Consider the following 12,793-nt stretch of genomic DNA (forward strand, 5'->3'; position numbering starts at 1 on the left):
CTGTAAACTCAATTAAGTTTTCAAAACAGTCACTAAAGGATGAAGCCAAAAGAAGTTTCAGAAGTAAATCTTATCCAATTTAGAGACATACATGATCATCTCCATTTGCGGATTCAATTCGAACTCCCCAGGACAGCAAGAGTTTCTTACAGTTTAGTAGAGAGTGAAACCAACACTAAACTGCTTTTGTGATATTGGTCAGGGAGTTAACTGCCACTTTGCTTGATAAAATATTTTGCTTTTTAATAAGGTAGGCACCTTTTCAAAGTAAGTCTATTGTTATAGGTTAAAAGGCAGGGCTACATACTACAACTGAAATTAACCTACCTGGATTATTAAAACAGGAGGAGGAAAAAAAAAAAAAAAAAAAACACAAAACACAACCCCCCCCCATACACCACCCAAACACCTGTAGCTAAAATAATTGCCAGATCTCCTTAAAGCTTTGATTATAGACCATAAATTCTGTGCTTACCTCTAGACCTATACGCAGCCACAAAGGGTTGTAAGATAGAAGCCAATTAAGGACTTTCTGTCTTTCTCCTGCAAAATAACATCTTGCAAGATTACATCCAACAAATTCTTCATATCATAACAAAGTGGTTTTAGACTAAATCAACTTACGACACAAATACTCCTTTTTCTGCTTACTAGGAAATACTCAGGCTTTTAGTATTCTTACCTATATCTTTCCATAGATGTCTGTCTTTACGAACCAGCAAACGTCTACTTTCAATCTCAACTTCCAGCTTCTTAATAGCTTTGACCATTGTTTCAGATGTAAACAAACAGCAAGCTGCACGTCGTAACTTATTCAGCCTACGGTGAGCTGTATAAGCTTTTAGAGATACTTCATCTTTTGTTGGTGCCTTAGGAACACTGGTTTTATGATGGTTCTCTACTCCCAAGAGAAGAGCAGCTGCATTTACTGTTTAAACATACACAGATAGCATACCTTTACATCTCAGACAAACATTTTGTTATTTTACTTTTGAATAATGATTTTATTCCTCAGGAACCTTATGATCTGTTGCACTAAATATATCCTGTCAAGCGCATGAATTAGTCCAGTATTTAATACAACAATACTGATTTCATAAGCAAGCAATACTAGCAATTCAGTTCCAAGATGAACTGTATCATCTTCAATTTTTTGTACTGTTTTGTCTGCCTTTATCTGGAATACAACTATACTATCAATTTACTATGGTGGCAGCTACAATGATTTTTAGCAGGTGCGGATTTCCCCTACAGACCCACTGAGGGCTGCTGCAGCTGCATGTTCCAGGGTGTATTTCTTGTTCCAGTGCATACTTCCCATTCAGGTGTGCTGTATGCTAGGCTTGGCGCAAGCAAGCATGCTATCCATACTTATCACAACAGGGGAAATAAGACTCGGAAAGAGTCAGACAGTTATAAAGTTCTGCTGGAATGGACTGCATCGTCTCCAGTAAGAGGTTTAGCATGTTTCATGTTTTCTATCATAGAAACATATTAACAAATATTTGCTTTATAATTATTGCAGTCTAAACTAAAACGCTGAACAGTGAAAGACGTCATACATGAATAAACTAAAAAAGAAACAAAAGATCTACTCTTATGTAAAAGTTTAGTGTTACATACAGTAAAACAACAAATTGAGACTAGCATTAAGCTAGTACTTCTAGTTATATTCATTAATATTATTAATACAAATTATACATTTGGGAAAATTAAATCCTCATACTTTACCTTGTGAAGTATTCGTTTTCACAGTGAAGTCATCAGGGGTAAGTATAAAATTTAACCACCAGGTGAAACCTCGTTCTTGTTTCTCTTTCCAGCGTTCATCATAAAACATGTTTTTAGCAGCAAAAGGCATCGGATGTCTAGGAATAACTTAAACAAACAAGTCTATGAAGGGGAGACTTACTATGTAAAAAAAAAAAAAAGAGATTTATTCAAATGTTTGATAAGCAACATACAGCTCACTATCCAATATATTATGTTTGACACTCCATTTAGCACTATAACAGAAAAATAGCAGGTTAGAATCTTCAGTGACTTGCAGATCAACTGCTGTTAAATCAATTTCCGTCACAAATCATGAATTAGATTATCAAAGCACTTAGAATAAAAACAAATTTCTAGAACTCAAGCCATTTGCCATGCATCTTAGGGCAAATTCAAGTTCAGTTGGATTACATCCAGGAATAGCCATTTTATGGACGCATTTTTCTGACCAGAACGGACTTAATATTATCAGCTGTGTGAAAGCAGTATCTTTTTGGTAGCAAGTTCTCTCTTCTGAGCTACTCTGTTGTATTGAACTGTTATCAGGGCAGAAGAAGTATTTCACTAATCACCATCAGTCAGCTGGGAATGCATCTGTGATGTAGCTTTTCCCAATTTCTGCTTACACTGGAGGGAAGAAACATTTACTTTCAGCTGACCATGCAATGCAACCAATTTTCCTTAGAGTGGTCAGAGTCAGCATGAAAGATATATTTTTTTTCTACTAGATATTATTTCATTTTATTGTCTCCTATTCCACCCCAACTCTACCCAGCTGGGTCTTACCAATCACAAGCAATATTAGTACAGTAATTATGACATTCAGTTTAGTGAATATTGTTTTGCCACAAAATACCAAAAGTCTGCCTACCTGTTTTCAATGGTTTCACAAACATCAGGTGAGACTGAGCCAATCCAGCAACAGGTTTACTAATTCTGTTGATAGTTTTAGATGATTTCAGAAGTGAAGAACCTGTGAGCATTGACATACAAATATCAACAAATATCTGTCAGTGAATGTGTCATCAAACAGTGAAATATTAATGTTCATAACACTGATAAACATAGAACTGGAGTAATTCCCTATGAATCCATCTAAGATGCCAGTAATTTCTTATTTGCGAGTGATGACGAAAGTCCAGCAAAGCAGCTTGACTGCAATCAAAAGGCAAAAAAATAGTTAAGAGTGAATAAGAGCTATTGTATCTCCCTGTTCTTCCTTGCAATAAGGAAATTTACTCTTCACACTTTTTCCGTTTTTCCCCTTTTCATCCTTATGTATTACTCGCTTTGACTGGGAACAGATTCAGTACTGCCTCAGGGAGGGGGGAGACATTATGGAATTTCTGAGTCGTTAGCTAGGAAAAACAACCCAGCATTAAGGTGGCAAGCTTGCACTCACACAGATTCAATTCACTGCTCTGCACATGTTTACAACTCTGAGATGAGTCATACCGAATCTCAAATCCTCATTCAAGATAATAGCAGACTGGTTATCAGAAGTTATAGATCAAAGCTTGAATGTTGCTGAAACCCAAAATGGTACACAGTGGCAATGTAATCTCATCATAATATACCGCAATCACTGTGAAGCTTCACCTTGATCTAAGCTAATTCAAAGAGCTAACCAGCATGAAGCAAGTTAACATACAACATTCAGAAAATCCTCTGTAGTCTGATTGGAAAAAAGGACAGGCAAGAGATACACATGTCTTGGAGAAGAGCTTTTTGACAAGCGTTTTCCCCTTTCATTCTCATTCATTCTAAGAATTTCAGACTCAGCATTGCTTGGCTGAAAACACAAAGCTAATTGGCAAGAAAATATATTAGAATATGTGAAACTGTGTATTCCATAAACGTCTAGGGGAAAAGAGGCATATGGCATGGCTCACCTCTTCCCACAGTTAGATTGCATGCTGCATTGAAACTCATCGCAGAGCAGCCTGATCCGTGTTGGAGTCAGGCAAAGTGTTAGCTAGTACCACCCACCACCTAGTGGTAGAAGTGCTTATATAAATCACAGGGGAAAAAAATAGCTCTAGGCTTTCTGAATTCTCCTGTCAAGGTGTAAAAATACATGTTTTCAGTGCAACCATTTTGTCATGCTGACAGCGAACAAACGATTAAAAAAGCATGCCATTACAGATGGACTGTATTTGTTGCCTGACAACCCCCTAATAAGATGTTACTTCAGAAGCAAGATAGATAGAGAGATCATAAATTAGAGGTTGCACTCTCCTGTTCAGCTGAATTAGTTTTCCATAAAACATTCAATGCTACAGAAGAAAGAGTTCATTCCAATCTTCTGTATTGAGTTCTAATAAGTTTTAGATACATTTTGATCAAAATGTAACAAAGCTGGACCTTAAACGATCAAACTAAGGACGGGCATTTCCAAGTTATTTCTTGGTAATAGAGTATGATTTTTCTTTTTTGCCCAGCCTTAAAAACACCTCCTGTTGTCTCCATATGCAATTAAAAGAATGCCAGGTTATATTTCACAAGAAAAACAGACAATAAAGAACATAATTCAAAGCTGTTATCTTTGCATTTTATGAACAGGATTGAAAGAGTATTAAAATACCCCTAGGTCATCTTGGGCTCACAGAACACTTCCTTGTCCAATCCATCCTTACACCAATAGATGAACAGGGATAAACTTAGAGATAACACTTTTTCCTGTTGGATATTGGCAGAGTGAATTTTTATGCAAGCTTTCCTCAAAAGCTTCAACTCTGAGCATATTATTGAAAGGCCCAGATCAAAAATAGACCACAGAACAGATTAGAACATAAGAAACGCAAGAAAATTCAACTTTAAGTACTTTCTGAGCTCCACAATAACGTCATCAGATAAAAAAAAAGTTTAAGGCAGCTGGCAGTGATCAGTTCCCTTCCTCCCTGCAGTTGGGCTTACCTTACACACAACTTGTTTAAACTACCATGTATGCATGATACCAATTAACACATCAATGATAACACATCTGATAGCAGTCACTGAAGTTATAAAGGTAATAAGAAGGGTAAAAAGCCCCTGCAAATCTTGCAAGCCCAAACTTAAGCATACATTCATGTTACGGTGCTGGACAAATATGCCCCATCACACAAAAGGATGCCTGTGTTTCAGTCAAAGGGAAGTTTATATAGTCATTAATTGAATTCTGTCAGAGGCTGTTTAACTCTGACTCCTACTAGGATAGCATATGTTCTTTTACAGGGTCTCCAGTGGAAATCCCAGTGGTTTCAAACCTAAGCTTCTGGGTAGCTAAACCAAAGAAAGCAACATATGCTATTTTGAGCTGAAAGCCATGATGAAATTTTCCTGGTAGCTATACTGCAGGGACTGCATGAATATACTGGAAATGAAGAATGGGGTTCTGTAACAGAAAGAAGTATTTCTTGTGTTCCAGACCACATTTAGGAATGGAACATTTTGAAACCCCAAATACCTTTAAATACAAGAAATTAGTTGTCCTGATCTTCAGGCAACCAAGCATCTACATACAAGACACACCTACACAAGACTACGAACAAGCTGATTACAGAGAGTAAAAAGGAGGCAGCATGAAACACAGACTTAGGAGCTACTTTTTTTGAAAATACAACAGTAATACATTCAAATATTTGCAATGGTTAGTGTATATATGACAGAAATGGGACTTTGACAAATTTTGTGGAGTGAGTACAACCCCTGGTAAATCTGAATTTCATAACAAAGACTCTGCTCAGGAATCACCAGACAAAACTCCCTCTTACTGTCATTAAGAAGGTTTCCAAAAGAATAAAGAAAACTTGAAGCCAATCGCAAACAAAATTTTGACCTGATTCTCAAATTTGTAAGATGCAGATAATATCTAACAAATTGCAAGGACTAACATTTCAGAGATAAGAAATACACAAAAATTGCGTAGCAAACTGAACTGTCTCGTAATTGAAGGCATCTTTCATAAAGCAGTACATAAAGGAAATTTTGCTCACCAGCTTTCTTTCGCTGCGGTATTTTCTCTCGGCTTGTATGTTTCAGGGCTGCTGGTCTAATAGCAGTATGTGTTTTACTGTTCACGCTAGACATAAGAGTTCTTTTTGTTTCAACTTCTTCCACATATGCTGAAACTGTAACCCTAGTATTTTCTAGATATGCTTCACTCTTCCTCTTACGGCACAATGAAGTTGGTCCAGTAGGAGATGAATTTACTTTATCATTGTGACATTTATTTTCAACTGAAATGGGACCTATAACTGGAAGGTGTTTCGATATTTCTGCCTTTGTATGTACAGGAACCATGTTAGCACATTCCATTACTGCACTGTTGAGGCATTTTCTAGATTTTGGCTGGGACACTTCTGTTCCTTTTCTTTCAACAGCATTAGGCTTATTTTTAATGACAGTAGCAGAAAGGATTGGACGTTTTTTTGGTTGCTCTCTCTGAGAACAATTGCAGGTTTGAAGTTCTTCTGTAGAAGGAAAACTGAAGTGATTTTGTTTGAGTTTGTCATAATGAAGTACCTGCGATTCTATGTTACGTGTCTCAAAAACGTCATTTAACTTGTGTCCTGTACAAGCATGTACTTCTGCCCGTATGTCTCCTTTTTTTTCCCACGATGAAGGCAGATATTTCTTTGTGACACAAGTCTCTGTAGTAGAAGATACTGAAATTGCCTCAAGTTTGGGAATCTGTGACTGCACATCTGACAAGGTATCTTTCACAAACTGATCAGGTGACAGAATTGGAGCAGGCTGCTCCATTGCAATATCTACATCAACTTGATAACTGTCATTTATAAAAGAATCTGGACTTAAAATTCTCCTCACGCTTAAAATGTGCGCAGTTGCTGAACGTTCAGGAGTGTGAACGGGTGAAAGCGTACAATTACGAATTACTTCATTATTTGAAGTTGGCAGTTGTACTAATCCAGTGGAAGAACTGCATGCGCTTTCAGATTTTAATTCATTATGGTGATCAACAAATTTCTTGATGTAACAGTTGTCTATTTCAGGTAATAGCTCCTCATTTACAGCTGCAGCAATATCCGAGAACGTAGTAGATCTTCTCATTGAAACTAGTGTACAAACAGCATCATGATGTTCCTCTAGCACAGGTGCAATAGGAGATATAGGCAGCTTATTTTCTAGGCCAACAAGGGAGTCATTTCTTGGGGATACGCTACTTTGCCTTGTATTCTGATTTTCACATGACTGAAGTGGGCTTCTAAGTCTATCTACTCTCTGTGAAACTTGAAAGGTTTTATTAACATTTTTAACTTTTGAATTTCTTTTAACTCTTGTTGAAACAGCTGTTTCTGAAGTGTTTTTCTTTTTTATATTATCCCAAAGGCTCTTCTGAAAAAGAAAAATGAAAAAAACTTAGCATGCTGAATTTTGACATAGTTTTATGTGCAAAATGAGTATTATTAGTACACATTTTAGTATTCAAAAATCTAAAAATACTTCAAAAAGAGCACCTGGCTACATAGCACAGATAACAAAGACAGGTTGAAGGAAGTGGGTTCGTTCAGCCTAGAGAAGAGGAAGATTTTGGGGGGGGGGGGGGTGTCGTCTAATCACAGTCTTCCAAAAGTAATTATAGATGCGATAGGAATGCACAGTGATATGACAAAAGGCAAAGCGCACAAGCTGCTTCTGGGGAAATTCCATCTGGATACAAAGAAAAATAAGTTCTTCACCATCAGGAGAGCAAAACATAGGAATAGGTTGCGCAGAGAAGAGGTGGAACCTCCCTCACTGGAAATACTCAAGATCCAGGATGACAGGGTGCTGGATAACCTAATCTAAGGCCTTGCTGTCAATAGAAGGTTGAACCTGACAGTCTCCAGAGATCCCTTCCAATTTAGACTTCTCTGTGATTGCAATGAATTGGAACACGCATCAAAACACGTCAACAGAACTACAGTAAACAGCACAAACAATACAGTTGATAATAATAAATGAAGAAAAACTAAAGTCAATGTTCCTAGTCCAAAAATCACCATAATTTATTTCCAGGCTTGAAAACAGGTTTTCCAGTCCCATTTTGGTTTTATTCTCTAAGCTCTAATACACAAGCAAATATTTTCTAACCCAAATAAACAAGTTTCAGGCCACAGACACTACCAGAGACATTTATCAATTATTAATTCACTGTCATTTAATTTTCTACTAATAGAAACGGTATCTGTTTCAACTGGGTCAAAGTAGCAAAGTTAAACACACTCACCTTTTTCTTCACAGGCTGCTCAGCAACACCCAGGAGCACAGCTTGATGTTTTACAATGCCATTAATAACAAAAGTTACCAGTTCTCTAACTTTTCCTTCTTCTGATGGTGTCCATGTTACAGAAACAAAGATTCTTTTTCCTGACTAATGGAAAGAAAGAAAGGTTTAATATATAGCACTAAGGTACACTGATGCAAGATCAAATACTCAATAATCAAATGAAATGAAAAGCAGTACACAAAAGTTGTGTTTAGTATTTCATATAGTCAGAATACATAATTGTTGAAAGACAATTTTTCCCTTCTTTGACATCTAAATTCAAGCAACCTCAATCAACAATGTTGTCTTAATAAAAGGGCGTATAATTCTTGGTGTAATTATAACGGAAAACAAGCAACAGCACATAGGAACAACATGTAATAGAAAGAACAAGTTATAGAGTGTAGGCGAGAAGAAGAAAGGACATTATTTTTGCACATAATAACCAATAAAATCCTCTATAGTCATTTTCAGAAAATGGTATTTGGACTAATAATTATGGGTTAATTTTCAGGACCCTAACTGAATCTAAATAAAAGAGTCAAACTTTTTAGTTGTTTTTTTTTAAATTGACTTACAAAGTCAGTTATTCTGCAAAGATGAGATTAGACATACAAGTTCAGTGAATAAAAATGAAGACATTATGTGTCTGATCTGCAAACAAACAGGGATATCACGGAGCTAACTATGATCTAAGATTTTTCATGCTCAAGGACCTACTTCAATGATCTCCTGATATCAATACTAACAGACCAAACAATGCTTATACCTCAAACTAGATCAATAAGAGACTATGAAAAAGACCAATCTTTTGAGCATTTGAATTAAGAGAGTTCCATCTCTTTGGTCAGATACATTAAATGAAAATATGCTAATTAGTTAATTCAATATGTGACTATTCAGCAAACCTGTCAAAAATAATCAGTATTTATTAATTATTACAGGAACTTAATTACACAGTGAGAGAGCCCAGGTTGCTTATAAACACCTTGTTCCAAGAGCTCTCCAGAGTGTTTTCTCCTCTTCCTTACAGAGAGGCTCTAGAGGACCACAGATACATATTTGTCTAAATGGTTCTTAAAACGGTTCTTAAAAAAAAATTGTAGTTGATTTGATTACCTATTTGCTGATTTTATTTCCTTGGGAATTGTAGTCAAGACTTATTCCAAAAATCAGCCTGCTTTACTATTAATCAACATGAAGAGCAAGGAATTAGCATTCTGTTCACAACAACTCTCTCAGTCTTTTTTCTAAACAAACATCCACCTTTTAAAGAGGTTATTAACAATAAACAAAAAAAAAACCCTGATTCTTCTGTCTGTCTTTCTTTAATCTGTCTATACAATTGAACTGAAGCCCATGTTACCCGTTAAACCTCTTCAGTACTAAGCACAGAGAATAATTAATATTTTCTTGTATCTTACAGAGACCAGGAAAACATCTGCCCCCACCTCTCCCCCACCACAGTGGGGCTTTTGATTCAGAATGACTGCCTTCATATCCTGAGATAGCCCCAAACCTTCCCCTGGGGTCCTGCTGCCCAGTCGGTGGCACTAAGTGCAACACCTGCATTTCTCATCAAATTGCAGCTTACTAATTTCAGAACGTCCCCACTTTCTCAAGATCATCTAGAATTCTAATTCTGTCATTTAAAACACGATCTCCTCCCTTTTAATGTAATCTGAAAGACCTGAAAGCAATAAAGTAGAAATTATGCTTCAGTACAGACTGGAAATACTGACTGAAACTGAATATAGTCCCACTACGCTGTTGGTACGTTACTTCCAGCACGGGGCGTAGAGTCTTTTCCTTTTTAACTTGCCCCCACCCTACGTTAATTCCACCTAGCCCAGTCTCCAGGCTGGCACGTCAGGGCTGGCAGGCGAGGACACATCGCCAGCCCCGCAGCAGGTTTGCCGCAAAGCTCAGCCTGTCAGCGAAAGGAAACCGGCAGCGTTTGCCGTCATTTTTTTCCCTGACAGTCTTAAAGTCATTCCAGCTACAAGCCTAAAGAGCCTCAGCCACGGTGCTGTTTTCCCAGGTCCCGGCTTCCTGCAGACTTAGTACTTCATTTCGAGGTGAAGCCGTGGCTTTCCCAGGGGCAGGATTTCGCTGCAAGCCCTTCAGCCCGCGTTAAACCCGCGCAGTGGCTCCCCCCGCCGACAAGAGCGCGTGGCTCGGGGGGGAGGGGAGGGAGCCGCCCCGCGAGCCCCCTCCCCCGTACCTGCACGGAAAAGCGGCGACGCTCGAGGCTGAAGCCCCTGGCGGCAGCCGGGAAGCGATCGACGGCCACCTCAGCGTCCTCCGCGTTGGGGTTGTCGATGCCCAGCAGCCGAGTGCGGGAGGCGCCGACGCGCAGGCTGCCGAAGCTGAGGAACGGCGGCCGGGAGAAGTGGCTGAGCACCAGCACAGCATCGTCCTCGGCCTCCTCGGCCTCGCGCACGGCCCAGCGCCGCCGCCGCCGCCGGGGGCTCGCGGCGGGGCTCAGCTCCCACGCCGCCGCCGCCGCCACCCCGTGGAACAGCCCCGCCGCCATGGCGCAGGAGCGCGCAGCGGGGCCCGGCTCCGGCTCCCGCTCCCCCACACAGCGAGAGCACCACCGACCCAACGCCGCACCAACGGTTGCGGCAGTGCCTCCGCCCGCCCGTTCAAATCCTGCACCGCCGCCAATCGCCGCGCGGGCCCGCCCCTACGCCACCCGTCCGTCAGCGGGCAGCGCCCGCCCCTCGCGCTGCTCCGCCAATTAGGGCCGGGCGTTTTATTTAAACCGTCCGACCGCACCCCCGCCGTGAGGGGCCTCGCGCCGCCGCCGGGGTCGCCGGCACCAGCCCCCCGCACCGCCCTGGGCGGGGCTCGGCCGCGTGGGCGGGGCTCGGCCCCCGGCGGGAGCGCGAGCGGTGAACGCTGAAGCGAAACGCCAGCTTTAGCATGGGAGGTTGTTACACTTCCAAAAAACAAACAAACAAACAAACACACACACACACACACACACACACACACAAAACAAAAAAAAATTCTAAAAGTTAGTAAACCTCTTGCATTAAAAAAAAATAAAAACTCTACCCATATGCAAAAAATGAGGTGCAGCCAAGTATTTTTCTAAATAAATTTAATTTACAAAATATTTTAAAATAAAAAGTAAAATGAGACACGCGCAAATTGGACAAAAAAAATCTGCCTCAGCTGTTTTATCTTTCATGAACTTTAAAACTGAAAGACATACAGAATAGCCCATGCTATTTAAAAAAAAAAAGGGGGGGGGCGAGGGAGGACCCAAAATCTAGAACAAGCACCCCCCGCAAGAAATCTCGTGAAGCAAGCAACGTTAGGACAAAAGAACTTTACATTACTTTTTCATAACAAACAAAATTACATATAGGACTGAGTACTTCCACGTTTACAGTACACTTCCTATCTTTTCCTTACAGCAAGGAGATTTCCCCTAAAAAGACAACTTTAAAGACTTCCATCTAAAATATCAACCTATACAGACCACATTTAAAACACAGTATTTCATATACCAGTGACAAAATATTGAGTTTATTTTCACTTATTCTTCCATATAAAAGGATCAACATTTAAACGTGAACAACATGGTTATGGGGGATTTCAAATGATTTGCCATTGTTACCTTTAATACATCAAATCCTTTTATACCAAAACATTTATCATGAACAAGAAAAGGATCCTTATGGGCTGAAACAAAATGTCTGCCCTGCATTATATTCTGCCAGTATTATTCTTCAATACATATGAGGAAACAACCAAATTACTGTAAGGTATCATTTAAAAAGTCACAAGGACCTACAGATACATGGACCCCATCCCCCTTAAACTTTAGTTCCTATTAAGAACATGTAGCCCTGCACGTATTATGCATGTACACTCAATATAGAGAAATTTCCGATCTTTTTATTGTTTTCAAGGAAAATAAAACCCCACTGATCTGCCACAGCCTTCTCAGAATTCATTCATATTCCTTTGCGTGAATTTCTAGACAGAAGTTCTCTGCATTTTAACACCTTAAGAATCATTTATTCCTTTGCACTTAGTAATGCGCTTATCGCTTGATCAGGTATATTATGAGGTGATTATTTTGAAGCATTCTTCACACTTTTGGACACTATTTCACATTTGTTAATAGGCAAATAAGGTTAGCTCTTTGACAAGAGCAAACAAATCTTCTGTCATCACATTGTGTTTTGGCATGATCCATTTTTAAAAATAACTTCCCAAATTATAATCCAGACTGGAGTAGCATTACATTTTTAAGGAAACCACAATCCAATGGAATATATATCATCACCACTACAATTACTGATGCTGTTCAGCATTAAAAAAAAACCCCATGAAAGCCATACCTCTCTGCAGGAAAAGTGTCAGTGCTCAAGGAGGAAATTCCAATATAAATAAATAAAACTGAATATAAAATCCACTTAAAGAAATAAGGGCAGTGACCCAGTCAACAACTAGAAATTACTAAAGTAAAAAAACAAGAGACAGAATTCAAATGTTCAAGCCAAATGAATGCAGTATGTTCTCAGAACCATATAGGAGTTCAGAGTACCAACACAGACTCCTCTCTTCTCCCCAAAGGTCAGCATGTGGAAAAGATTAGGTTTTTGCAATGTGCCACTGATCACTCTTAAAGAAGTTTAAAGACAGACCTGCTTCTTCCTTCTTTGGCAATAAACAGTCAACCGAGTCAACTGCTGTCAGATAAAAACATAGCCTTTATTTTAAGAGTTTCCTCCAGGTTAATAGGAC

The 12,793-nt window shown here is 39.2% G+C and overlaps 1 protein-coding gene across 1 annotated transcript in view; it reads right to left on the bottom strand.

Annotated features, from left to right (window-relative positions):
- ASPM (assembly factor for spindle microtubules) overlaps window positions 1-10,687 on the bottom strand; it is a 39,241-nt gene extending 28,554 nt beyond the window's left edge. Inside the window, exons 1-7 of the mRNA XM_068952094.1 lie at window positions 10,251-10,687; window positions 7,988-8,131; window positions 5,751-7,113; window positions 2,645-2,746; window positions 1,732-1,878; window positions 683-928; window positions 476-543 (exon numbers count right to left, since the gene is read on the bottom strand). Of these exons, the coding sequence (XP_068808195.1) occupies window positions 476-543; window positions 683-928; window positions 1,732-1,878; window positions 2,645-2,746; window positions 5,751-7,113; window positions 7,988-8,131; window positions 10,251-10,562 (2,382 nt within the window). The 5' untranslated portion in view covers window positions 10,563-10,687. The remainder of the gene's footprint in view (window positions 1-475; window positions 544-682; window positions 929-1,731; window positions 1,879-2,644; window positions 2,747-5,750; window positions 7,114-7,987; window positions 8,132-10,250) is intronic.
- Window positions 10,688-12,793: the final 2,106 nt, after the last annotated feature.

This window comes from Struthio camelus, chromosome 8 (genome assembly GCF_040807025.1).
Source record: "Struthio camelus isolate bStrCam1 chromosome 8, bStrCam1.hap1, whole genome shotgun sequence".
In the NCBI taxonomy this organism is placed as follows: Eukaryota; Metazoa; Chordata; class Aves; order Struthioniformes; family Struthionidae; genus Struthio; species Struthio camelus.